General features: G+C 36.9%; 1 protein-coding gene across 1 annotated transcript in view; it reads right to left on the bottom strand.

Moving 5' to 3' along the window:
• The window catches only part of LOC107086181 (RNA-binding motif, single-stranded-interacting protein 3), a 272,957-nt gene that overhangs the window by 36,198 nt on the left and 222,909 nt on the right, over positions 1-13,850 (bottom strand). The window contains exons 9-10 of the mRNA XM_015376965.1: positions 12,490-12,583; positions 5,801-5,851 (exon numbers count right to left, since the gene is read on the bottom strand). Coding sequence (XP_015232451.1) covers positions 5,801-5,851; positions 12,490-12,583 — 145 coding nt within the window. The remainder of the gene's footprint in view (positions 1-5,800; positions 5,852-12,489; positions 12,584-13,850) is intronic.

Raw genomic sequence — 13,850 nt, forward strand, 5'->3', positions numbered from 1 at the left:
TTTTTTTTTTTTTTTTTTTTTTTTCTTCCCGCGCCCCCCCTGCAATGGCATTGCGCCCCCCCTAGGGGGCGCGCCCCACACTTTGGGAACCACTGCACTAATCTAAGGAGTACTTCTGTGGGTGCAGTTTTCTTGATGCCTTTGGCTATACTTTGGATCTAATGTAAAGATGGATCACTTTTCATTTTCAACCAGAAAGTATACCAAAAAAAGCCTTTTATTTATAGTTCTTAAAGAAAAATTTCATTCAGCGTTTATATTAAATAATCTGATTAAAGCAAAATCAATGATCACAAAATCTGTAATCAGTGCATCGATGTTTAATAAGTCTGCAAAGCCCATCTCACCACCAGATTTATGCTACCTTTGTCAGTCATGTTGCACAAAAAATACCATGGAGGACTTTGTATTCATGGCACTTGATTATTGAAAAAACATTTTTTTATTGCAATTCACCACCCTCAGTGGAGATAAAAACAGGAAACTCTAGAAAGTCTACATCTGGCTGAGAGTTTAAAGGGGGGGTCAGGTCAGCTACATAACTTATACAAAACGATGGAAGTTGTATGGCTGTGAGGCAAACTGAGAAGCTTCCTCTGGGTATGGTGTGTGCGTAGCTGCCTGATGGCCTGCTGTGACCAGATTACATGTTCACTGTCCCACAGTGGGAGGGGAAGTGAAATAGCTAGGACCGAGTGGTAAATGGCCCTAGCAGGGAGTCGCATGGCTGGTTGAGCTCTCCTCTACTGAAGGCGTGCAACACCATCAGTGGTGGACTCCAGCATTAATCAGTTTGTTATGTGCTTTAAATCCTCAAGGTGGAATCTAACAAAGCTACTAAAACTCTGAGAAATTATTTTGGATATTTGTTATTTAAATCTTTGCTTTCAGCATCTGAGAGATAATTGGACTTAAGCTTTAAGGAGTCTTGTTGCATCAATAAGAAATGAACAATTTCCGGCTTTGGGCTCACATGAAGGTTTCTCGGAACACAACGAGGCCCATAAGTGTTCAAAGTAATTCAGATCAGCTTTAAGTTATACTAACAGCATTACTTATCATACAATAAAGTTAATGAATTACTTTCAAAAATAATTTATATATTACTGCCTGACAAAGAAAACCAACACTACCACCAACACTGTTAAACTTTTCACAGTTTGTCACTGATTCCATAGTCATTTCACCCCTTGAACATGTTGTATTTTGCTGATCTGTTATTGGAAACTTTCTGGAAGGTATGAAGAGAAGAGACATTTTGTACTGACAATGAAATACTTTGAAGACAAAATCTAACATTTTGTACAACTAATTATAAGGAATTTATTTAGATGACATATCACTTTCTTTGAAGCCTGGCATACATTGTGCGCTTTTTTTTAATCATTGCACGCAGCTACAGCTTTCACTGTACGACGGCCTGCAGGGTTTCATCGTACAGTGTGAGTTCACAGCTCAAGATGTATGTTCTCACCCTGTGCGACCCAACGCTCTGATGCGATCTAGCTGCTCACACTGTACGTCTAAAAACCCCGTTGGACTCAGCTCCGCAGTGAGATGGTGCTACTCGGAATAGTAGAAGAGGAATATGAAGCTCACTAGAGTCAAATGCACTGCCTTGGCAATTTGTGCAATTTTGTTTGCTGAAAGCCCTAAAAAGAAAAGGCGACGGCGCATTTGGACAAAGACATGGGTGAGCAAACGTGGCTACTACGGTCTGTCAATTTTAAAGAAAGAACTCCAATTCACTTGCACCCCCGCCATGCTTTTGTGTTTTCATCTGATAGAAGAAGAAGAATCCTTGTTTGTGATTGCCCACAGTGATTTGTTCACAACAGCCAACTGAATTTCAAACATGTTTGATATTCTCCCGATCTCCCGATTCTTGATTGGGAGGTGGTCGTGAGAGGCTCATTGCCCCTTCGTTACCCCCTGTACACTACATGTTGCAAAACGCATGATCAGGTTAAAAGTCGGCCCGATCGAAAAATTCTCGCACAACTGGAAAGTCATTCGGAAAAGGGCAAAAAATTACAGTGTACAGTACAGTGTATGCCCAGCTTAACAGAAAGTTTTGTTGATCCAACTGTAGCTCTGTTAGCAACCCTGATCCTTCTCCACTGACATAAAAGAGAAATCAGGTGAGCAGTAAGAAGTGAGCTCTACACACCAATCTTTCCTTCATGCAGGCTCTTCCATCAGTGCATTTTTCTCTCCACCTCAAATCAAACCTGTTCTAGTTTACGCCATAATTCCTACCTTAGCACTCCATCAGAAATAGTCTTTCAAAATGGATGGAGATGTAAACACTTGTGACACTGTGGTCATGTCACTGTGCCTCTGACTGATGCTGCATACTGGCTATTTGGCCACAGGGATATACCTTTGGCTGACTGCTCAGTGGCATGGCTTTCACCTGAGACTCTGTGGGAATGAATCCTATCCAGGCCCTTCATTGTCTACCTTGCCACTCATGAAAAGCAGTCGGTGTAAAATAATGGCCTGGGTTTTCTAGCTTTATCAGCAAACACCATCCAGTTTATAAGAAGAGCCATGTTGTAAATGTTAAGTTGTTGGTGTGTTTCTCCTTTTTGCAAATCATAACATAGTCAATCAAGGTAAGTTTTAAAATAAGGTAAATAAAACCATGTTTCACCGCCTTGCAGATAGTATTTGGTGAGTATTTGATTAGAATATTGTTTTTGCAAACATCTATTAAGTAGAAACTGTGAGGAGATACTTCAGTAAAGAACACTTTATATGTTAATTTTTTGAAAACCTTATTGAATAACTACAATAAAAATGTTAAACTGTTGCCCAGCACAAACTACATTGAATATCAGTGAATAGAATAAATGATGGATCCGCAGCCAGAAAACCTTGAAGTCGAATATCCAAGATAAATCTTTACCCGATATCTGAACCACTTTAACTGACAGAAGAGAGGGTTTGACTCTGAGCTCTCTAGAGATGACAAAGCTCTTCACCTTATCTTTAATACAGAGCCCTACTGCACTGTTAACAAATAACATTTCATCTGCCTGTATCTGGGATCTTGTTCTTTCAGTCATGATTTATATCTTATGATGGTTAGAACAGAGATGGACAAGTAAATCAAGCGCTTCACCTTTTGACTCAGTAATATCTTTACTCAATTGACCATGTCAAATTCCGTCCTAGCATCCCTTATGGAAAAAAAAAACAGAACAAAAATAAAAACAGGGGTACTTGAAAACAACCACTTAAAGCAAAAGCCTGTCACTGGCAGAGGAAACATTTAGCTTAACCTCAGAACAACATTTTTATAGAATTAAAGAGAAATGAAATAAGAGTCAAAAATGAGGAAACATCCCAAAATTGCATTGGGAGTCCATGCCTTAGGAAAAAAAGACTGCATCCAGTGTTTGAAACTACCCAGAATATTATGAATATTTTTAGCTTTAAACTAAAAGAAAGGATACAACAGTGTCAAATATGCAATTCCATATGAATAACACCATGTTTAGGGTTTTAACCCATTTAGGTTGTAAGGTACACAAAAAAACAAGGTACTCCTGCTGTATGTAGGTTTATGGTTCACTTATTAAATATCTCTGAATGTTCAAATCCTCCCCTGACATGAAGTGATTGTAATTCAGTTCCAAGACAAAAAATGTTTCGGATTACACAGTCAAAACAAAATTTGTGGAATGACTTGCAGAAGATTAATTGAAAACTGTCCTTTAGATATTTCCCCGGTTTGGAGCATAGACAGAGCAATATCCTATAATTAGCTGCCATTTGATCATCCCTCAGGTGCAGACTGCTGCAGACTGCAACTAAATCTAATTAAAAATATAATATAATTTGCTCATATTTAGTCTTGGACTATTAAGCAATGGGGAAGGATAAACACACTGTTTTTGTTTTCAGATCTAATAAATACAACCACCAAAAGGGAAAAAAATGCTGGTATAGGAGCAGCTTAGAGGTATCAGAAAGCAACCTAAAACCATGAGCTGCTCCCCTCATCTAATGTCAGGAAAGCCAAAAATCAACAAAAACTGAAGAGTGTTTATCTAAACAATATAAAAACAGATAACCATCCTGTCTCTCATCAATAGTTGAAACTACTTCTAGAGCATCTGATCCGATTTAAGCACCTTAGTACCAACAGAGCCCAGTTTAAGTGCCACAGTCTATCAGAGCTCTGTAGCTGACTATGTTCACCCCTTTATGACCACAGTGCACCTAGAGTACTGATATCTACCTCCAGAAAGATAATACACCCTGTCACCAAGCTCTGATCAAGTCAAACTGGATTCTTAAACATGGCAGAGAGTTCACTGTACTCTTCTGGGACTGCATTTATCCTGTAGGATCTATAATAAAGTGTATGTACACCCCAAGAGCCAAAAGTTCCATATAAAAAAAATATTACAGATTTTTCAAACCACATTACAGGCAAGTTTCCTTGACACCTGTTTGCTGAATAGTCTACACACAGCTCTACCACATGTTCAGCCCTAAACTGTCCATGCAAAGCAATGCATGAATTTTATAGCGTATTTAAATAAGACAATTAATCACTGTTATTTAAAAGTTACCAATGGCAACCACAAGGAAACCACAGATAAAAGGAAGTAATATTAATGGCAACAGAGTCTGATATGGACTGATCATATTAACAAGGACATGCAAGGCAGCAGAAAGCATAACACCGGGTGCTAGCAAAATTCTCAATAGATATGTGCATTATCTTTAACCATTAGTAAAGTAAAGTTTTTGCCCACATTAAAAACTCTATTTATAACTATAACTTTTAGATATTGATCAACTCATATATATATACACAACATACTTTTATTTCCTTTAGTTTAACTCATCCAGTCATCCTTCCTTATTTTGAACAGTGGAGTAATGTGACCGACCTCCTGGAGATGGATGGTGTGGATCCGGCAGGTTGGTCTCTCCAACACTAAACCCTTTTCACCACATGGACGGTACTCTGATCAGCCACTAAACCAGTCAAGACATCTTGGTCTTGAAAACACATTCCCTCCTGATTTTTCATTTTTTAACATTCTCAAGCAAGGCAACATCCATCCTGCACTATTATTTACTGTTGGCAGCACTATTAAAATGTTTGCAGCAATCAGTGTGTACCACTCAACCCATTGATCATTGGAGAGAGGAAGGTGCACTTTGATTAAGGATTTAAGCTGCTAAGGTCTTTATAAATCTATTTAAAAAGACCTGAGCGGTCATCTTGCATACTTATGGTTCACCAGTGTGAGCACAAATTAACATGCGATATTGGATGCATAGAATGACATAGTTCTGAGATTATTATCTCTAAAAAGTGAAATGGGAGGACTTCCATGCTCACCTCATGGTCTATGTTAGTGTTTCCCTCTTTCCCAGAGTTGTCATTAGGGACTGCACATTTTCACGCCAAGTTTGCTTTTTAAAGTTCATAACCTACATGTAGAAAATGGTGCATGCCAGTTTAAGGCCCCATTTTGTCCGTACGCAAGCTTGGTAAATCAGACAATGACATAGATTTGAGATTAACATCTCTGAACTTTTTTCCTACATAGTTCTAAACCTGTCCACAAAGAATTAAATAAAAATTAGATATAAACTAGCAAAAGCAAAGTTTACATATTAAAAAGCCACGGATAAGTGGATATAAGAGTATATTATTTGTTCTGGCTATTCAAAACAACACTGAATAAAAAAACATAAAGCAGATTTCAAACAGAAGCTGGTCTGCAATTAAAGGGCAGCTTCAGCATGGAGAACGTTGGAGCACACTTACTGTTGGTTGCATAACATATTGTTGATGAGGCATCCATGACGTACTCTGGACCTGAGGAAAAACAGATAAAATGTGTAATGACGTTAACAGTGTACATTTTTACGACATTTGGACCGAAATGAAGTCCAACATAAACAAATAAAAGCTGCCTACGTTTTTGCAGTATGTTCAAATAACGTTCCAGTCTGAAGACTTTAACACTTCTGCACTGGTTTTAATGCACCAAAGTGGCTTAGATTCCCACAGATTGAGTTAGGCCAAAGAATTACTGAAAGAATTTAAACGTCTGGAGGTGGCAAATTTCCCTCTTGCTTTGACAAAACAGCCAAAAGTTTGACTGGTGCATAAAATGGAGAGTTCATTCCTTTTCAGCATTATATTACTCTCCAAATAAATGGTGCTGCAAGAGAAGGTAAAAGGTCTTCCAAGGACACGCTTTCAAATAAAAACAAGGAACAAAACATTAATTTTTATTTTAGATTATTACTGTTTAAGAGAAAACACTTTCCAAGAAATAAGAGAGTAAGAGCTAATTTACAAAAAATAAAAACATTGTTGATATAGCAATAATGGAGACAATTTTTATGAAAATGGAAACATAGACGATGTACAAACGGAACTTTGTTTTATATAAAGGAGAGAAGAACTCGACAGCTTGTGGCTGACAAACAAACAGACCGGCCACAGATCCTGGTAAAACGATTGGATTAAACAAAGACAAACATGGAATAATCTGCTATAAGAGCAATCAATCCTCTAAGCCAACACAAATGCATGATTTGGATCCACACCTAAACACGGCTGATATACGAAAAGCACGCAGCCAAGTCGGCTTGTTTACACACAGCATTGTTTGTTCTCTGCAGCTGAACAGGACAGCAGATTGACACATAAAAAGCTTATTTGATCACTTCTCTTAAGAATTTCCTAACTAAGAAACTGCATTACAACCACAACAAGGTTTTCTGTGCCATTTGTTTGTCTGTAAACAAGATTATAGAAAAACTGCAAGGACAGAATTGTGTGCAACTAAATGAAGAATCTATTCGACCTTTTGTTCTGAACTGAACCACTTCCTTTAAAACTGAGACAGAGTGCAGGCCCTGGCAGGGGAAGAACATTCCAGCTTCTCTGTTAGTTTAAGAGATAAAGGGACCAACGTCTTGAGACTTAGACTTTTAAGACTGAAGGCTTTGGTTTTTTGGCTTTACAAGATCAAAGAGTACAAGGAAATAATGAGAGATGTGGTTTAGATCTCTGTTTGTTAATTAAATTGGTAGTCGTAAAATGTAAGGGATAGCCCTTCTAAAGCTGACTTAGATCTTCAGAGAAAGCAAAAAGCAATTAGCAAGAAGAACACACAGCTGCGCTAATCTAATTGAACTGCAAAACAGTCAAAAATAAAGTTAAAATACCCAATTATCCCAAAGACACTTAATGAAAATCAACATTTCACTTTGCCTTGCAGACGTCTGTGATGCACACATTCTTAAAAATTCCTTTCTTTGTTTTCCTTAACAATATTTATGAAAATACAAAGCAGGGTTGATTACTAAAAATCCTTTCCATTTCTCTATTATTAAAGTATAAGAAAAAGACAGTCCTATCATTGTTTCTACTGTATTGCATTATACATTTGCATCATTATCAAGTACACCGGTAAATTTTATTAGAATAGGCAATCTATTAAAACATTAACTGGATTCTGCCTACTGTACTAGAGCACAGTAATGAAGAATAGAAACATGTTGTGGTGAGCTTTTTCACTTAAGGACTAGTATTGGGATATTTTGAAAACAGGAACCATAAAAATCTTTAAAAATGAAACATCAATATTTACAGTTGGTCTTTATGACTTTATTTTGAGCCTTCTTTTTTTTATATAAAGGCACATAGTAATTTTCAAACAATTTTTTGAAAAAAATAAAAGATTTCTGAGCCATATATCTGTAAAAGACAACAACTACTTCCATAAATGGAAACTGATTTTATGATGTAATCTTTCTAAGAACGAAGTACCACTGCCAATAGTGTTAAATGAATTATGGATTTTCTTTCTTAACAAAAGAGATCATTCTTATAGCCATACTGTATGCCAATTCTATGTGTGCAGTGCAGAAAATTATAGAATGACAAATCTTACTTTTCTATGGAGGAAAAGTAGGTGTGCTGTGAACATAAACAGATACAAAGATTGGATCAACTACCACACAGAGCTGCTCTTTAAGCACAGTTTTTTTTTGCCTCAGGATTATGAAATATTTGGAATTCAGTATTTATTGGTAATATAACAAATCCATAATCCCACACACATCCTGCATATCTTTTTATAAATATCGGTAATAGCAGAACCCTGCGATGGACTGGCGACCTGTCCAGGGTGTACTCCAACTCTCACCCGTAGACAGCTGGAGAAAGGCACCAGCACCCCTCGCGACCCCGCTTGGGATAGGCGTGACAGAAAATGAATGGATGGTAATAGCAGATCCTTTATTTTTTCTCTCTGTTTGGGCCAAATGAACTACAGACTGTGCAGTATTCAGTATTTTGATCATCAATTTAAACACGTCTATCATAACCTTGAAATGATGTTTTAGGATTAAATTTCAAAATGCTTTTGAAAAACAAACCATAGATGGACTTTTGTGGCAATTACACAAGGGGATAGTATGAAGGGACTTAGTCTCAAACTTGATGGGTAATTACAAAAATGTTCCACTTCATAAAGATTTGGTTCATTATATAACAAAAGAAAATACAGTATGTGCTTGAAAATAAGCTTTGAGCTACCCAGCAGCTACCCAAAGGTGTATCCTACGGTGAATTACAGTGGTTCATCAGCTTTGTTTGGTTCACACTGGGGTCAAGCTACCAAGGTTAACCTACAAACCAAAGACCCATGTTTGCAGGCTGAGCAGAGCTTGTTTGTTCTGTAATAATGCCTAAACAGGTAGATTATCCAAGAAACAAACTCTAGTCTAACTTGGGTGAATTCAACAACTCTGTGTTAAACTGCTTATGGCCTCCCAGTGCCAAGACAGACAGTATGCTAAGAACAACATCCAGTCATACAAATTACTGTAGGGTGGTTAAAGCTTAGACAGTAACACACTGGCAATTATGTGAAGGAACGTAACTTTCAGCTGATTCCATTCACTGCCACTGTTAAGAAAACATCACAATCCTCTGTTTTGCATTGCAATTTTTCTCACCAATACTCATCCACTATAGAAATCTATAGGCACACAGTCATACCACTTGGTGCTTTTAAATTCCTGGATTAGATGCTTGTCTGTTAGGTATTTCAGCCTTGCATCTTACTGTACATAAAACTTTTGACTATCTTGGATAAATGGCAACGTAAGTATTTTACCCTGTGAATTCACATTCAAGCTGCAGACTTTCCCATCATCATCATCATCATGCTCAAGCTTTTAGCTCACTGTTTGTATTTTATTGACCGATGCTTGAATGCTTTACCATTTTTTATATAAATATACATTTTTCTTTTTTGGACATTCTAAGCTATATGCATAAACATAACTGAAAACTAATTATATCTCAGTTGTGTTCGGGTGCATAATCCTAAGAGACTATGCTTATGAAGAATGATTAAATTAGGGAACCTTCATAATATTATGCACAAAAATATGGTTCTAAATTACAGCTATTTAGGGGCACCATCATAAACCCTGAATAAGTGAATGGCAAAATGTGCTCAACCTTAGAAAGCTTCCTACCCCTGGCTGAACTTCACAGCTTGTTTTACAAGTTAAAAGAGCCAATAAGGCAAAAAGCCGGTCAGCCGGGTGTTCAGAAAATGGTTAGCCAGTTGGCGGCCCATCCAACCAGTCACACGTAAAGCCAAACAGTCTGCCAGTTAGCTAGTTAGTGAGGCAGCCAGCTCCACTCTCAAACAGCCAGCCACATATTTAGTCAGCCAGTGAAGCGGCCTGCAGAGCCATTGATGGAAAGCAGGCCACGGCTGACTGGCGACACTACAGCTGAAATCTTGGTAGTGATCTGGTCTGGACCGGCTCCTGTCATGTGTATCATCAAAGCGTTTCTTCCAGCACACAAAGCCAATCATTATTGAAGCCCACAGAAGGCAGTTTTATAAGAACACTAGAGCCTAGCTGTTGGAGCTGTATGGGCCATTTGCTGATTTGATAAATGCTTCTGAATATAAAAACCTCAAAAGAAACATAAAAGAGGGAATTGCACATGCCATAACATCTATGCACCTGGAGATTTCATTACAAAAGGTAATACTTTTCATCATAAAATGAAATGATTTCCCTTTGTTTGCCATGCTGCGTATAAATGCACGCATTGTCTTCTCTCTTCTCTACTCGCTATGTCTCTTTGTACTCAAGCAGAAGATGAAGGACTCACCTTCCCGCCGTGCCTGGCTGAAGGGCAATATTACAAGAAGCGGTGGCAAAGCTGGCCGATATTGAAAGTGTGAGGATTAATATTCCTCAAAAGCCTGGCCATTGTTTTTGATAAATCAATTTGGGAAGCCTTCTGAGAGCGGATTAGAGACGTGCCATGGCCCACTTTCCCCCCTTTCTCTCCCCCTACACTGCAGGTACTGGACCGGAGTTTTAATCAGTCGCGCATCAAAGACGGGCACGGCAACCTTCAAGAACACTTCTCCTCTGCCCACCCACCTAGCCGCTGCCATCGCTGCCACCTGAGCTATCCTCCGTCCTTTCCCAAGTTATCTACCTCTGAAATGCTTCCACCTCTCTTTTTATCTCCTGCATTCTGCTCTGTGTGTCCATGCATACCAAATACAGCTGATGTTAAATGATAGTGTCAGAGCAAGAACGCATGGCGTCAGGTCTTCTTGATGTTTAGATTTAGCAAAGGTTGTTGCATGAAATGTGCAACGACAGAAAATGCTTGATGCTCCCATCATATTAAAGCATCAATTTTTAAATTCCTGTTCTGTTATATTGCTTTAGTGTACAAATGCAGCTATGAGGAATGTTGAAAAATTACTCAAAGCAGAAAAAAGTCAAACGGAAAATTAAAAAAAAGCAGCAGCAGCTGAGAGATCAATGGGATGGTTATTGCTCTGGTTCCTTACAGGATTTATATCTAACTTTTATCTTTATCTATTTGATGTGAACAGTGCATACATGTATGTGTAGTCACAAGGTCTAAACATATAAATACGATTGTTCATGATGTTAAGTGTTAAATCTAAAAATATGATTATTTAAATTTAAAACAGGGGCAATGAAAAAACAACCTAAGTCATGTTCATGCTGCTCCTGCATGACTTTCCACAAAAGCACATTTTGTGCAGGCCACAAATGTCGATATGTCCCCTCCAGGGCAAACTTTCAAACCTATTTTCACAACCATAATTTTGTTAGAGTTTCATGACAGAAAAAATGTTTTTATGTCTCCATTTGTTCTGCAGGAATGAACTCAAGGTCATTTGGGTTAAAATGGGATGTAAAAGTGAAAACAGAAGTGAAATTAATAGGGGTTAAGATCTAATGTATTTCCAGACAATAATATATGATTGAATTAAATGCAATTTAAAGTGATTTTTTTTCCCTTTTACAATGCAAATTATATTAACACACATTGACATATGTACTTGTAAATTATTTGGTTTATTTAGAGGTATGAATCAGAAAAATAAATGTTTTGATATGAAACAGGCAAACCACCTTATTGATCTGGAACAGCTTAGGCTGCAATAACGGATTGTTGACAAGTATCTTTTAGTCTTGGGATAGTATTGATATTATTTTTAATTAGCAAAGATAATGTATTTCTTGCGTAACTCAAAGTCTTTCTCTGACTGACAAATCAGTGACAAATCCTCTCAAACATGAGCAAACAGGTATTTTAGATCACACCAAGGAAAAACTTAGGAATTGATCAAGAAAGAGTATTTCACAGCAAAGGAAAAAAAAACAACTTTTTGGATTTGGTTATTTATTTCCTGCATCATACACTAAGCTTTGTTTGTATGGTTCCAGATTGCATGTTTTTTAACAAAACACATGTTTTTTTTGCAAAAAAAAAAAACAAGAAAAAAATGGAATCTGTTCTATTGTGTTGTTTATGGTGCTAGAAGCTATATAATCAAGTACTTTCTTAATCTTTGCTTTTTTTGCTTTCTGAAGGCTTTCTTTAGGCTTAGAGAACTTCTTGAGCTCCTGCTAATTCTTAGATTTTAGTGTGGAGAAGGGTATTCTTTAGTCCATAGTTGTAAAATGGAATTAGTGTAAATTTAATTTTTTTTTTAAAATTTTTAATTTCCCGTTTTCACTTTAATATTTGGGAATGCATCTAATTTTAAATAATAAGGAGTTTAATTCCTGATTATATTAATCATTCCATGAAAATTTTTGTAGTTCTTGCATTTCCTTTATTATTATCAATAATTAGTGGCTTACACAGTTTATGAAGGACTCACATCAAAATATGAAGGTAAAATCCCAGCGATTGATGTCTAAGTTCTTTTGTGATCCCTTCTCAGCATGTTCTTAACATTCAGTTTCACACATGAAACAGATGTTATCAGCTACAGCTGGGACGGTGAAGACATAACCAGAGAAGATGAGTGGACCTCAAGCTGTTTTGTAGCTAATTTCTTTTATAACATCTCCTTATACAAAGAAAACTATATAATGCATGCAGGCAGCGACACTATGACCTACCTGATATGTGGAAACAGGGGAAGCAGCGATGAAGGGCGTGATGGAGGTCTGTGCGATCATGCGGTTGGTAGCGATGCTGTAAGGCGAGTAGAAACTGAAAAAAGAGAACAAAAGAAGCCAAAATGAAAAGATTTATACAGGAAAAGTTCTATAGTTACATAATGTAAATATAAAATAATCATTTGATTACAGTAATACACTCTTAAAACACTATAATTCAATTACTCCTGAATAATGAACATTTAAAAAGGCCCATGAAATAATGCAAAGATTATTCAACTTTTACAGTAGGTAAGCTCACATGACATGGCATACAGTAGTAGCCATTCAAAATTTCCCCACTTTCCTTGAAGGGTCCTTGGCTAGTCCCCTACAGTTCTTTTGAAGCATCCAAAACTTTCTTACTGTCATGATTTGTGGGCCGTAAGATCTTAAGAGAAGCGTTATCTTCTGGTCAGACCCTGTAATTCAGTAAAAGGGTGGAGTAAGAGTAAAAAAATATGCACGCCCCTGAGAAGGCCAGTGGCTGGAAGTTGGAGGGGATTTTGCTGCCATTTGTCTGGCTTCTGACTGGGAAGGGCGATTTTGAACGGCTGCGAATATATACATTTTTCAATGTTTATATCTAAATAAAGCGAAATTTGCATTCTTAAGAAGGGACATCTTCTTTTAAGTCCTATTTTTTTAACATATTGTTACAAAAAGTCTAACATCAACCATATTAACCTGCCTTAGCCCAACATTTCTGCATTACATTGGGCGTTGCTCAAACATTTTTCTCACCTGCATTTATAAGGTCTCATTGCAGCACTTCACTTACTTTGAGGCATGAATTATTTCTAGAAAATTACAACCTCCTAATTAAACTATTTTCAGCTATTCAATTGCTGTTGTGTTGCTTTGTTTTTGGGAGTAAACCTTTGCTAGTCTCAGAAATAGAGCGCAATCTTACTTCAGAATACGTTGGATAATAGTTTATTTAATGGCTGCAAGGTCCCAGGTAAATTGCCTTAAATTGGTGTTAAAGCTAAAATAAAACTTTACTTTAGAACTTTTAATACAACTTAAAATTTAATTAATAAAAATAAGAAATGTCATTAAACAATGATTTAAATAATTTATCAAAAGGACCACACATCTGAAAACCTGGTGTACTAATATGCACTATTTTTTTTATGTGTGATGGGACAAGTGAGGTGTAATATATTTATGTAGATGTAATTATATTTTTGTGTATAATAAAAAACAATAAAGTGAATTAGCTGTTTTAGAATTTTATATTTTTCTGTATTGAAAGCCCACAGATTGCTTTCAATGCAGCAAAAAAAAAAGCTTGTCATGCAGTTTAACAAAAATCAAAA

This window comes from Cyprinodon variegatus, unplaced genomic scaffold (assembly GCF_000732505.1).
Source record: "Cyprinodon variegatus isolate N-32 unplaced genomic scaffold, C_variegatus-1.0 Scaffold144, whole genome shotgun sequence".
In the NCBI taxonomy this organism is placed as follows: Eukaryota; Metazoa; Chordata; class Actinopteri; order Cyprinodontiformes; family Cyprinodontidae; genus Cyprinodon; species Cyprinodon variegatus.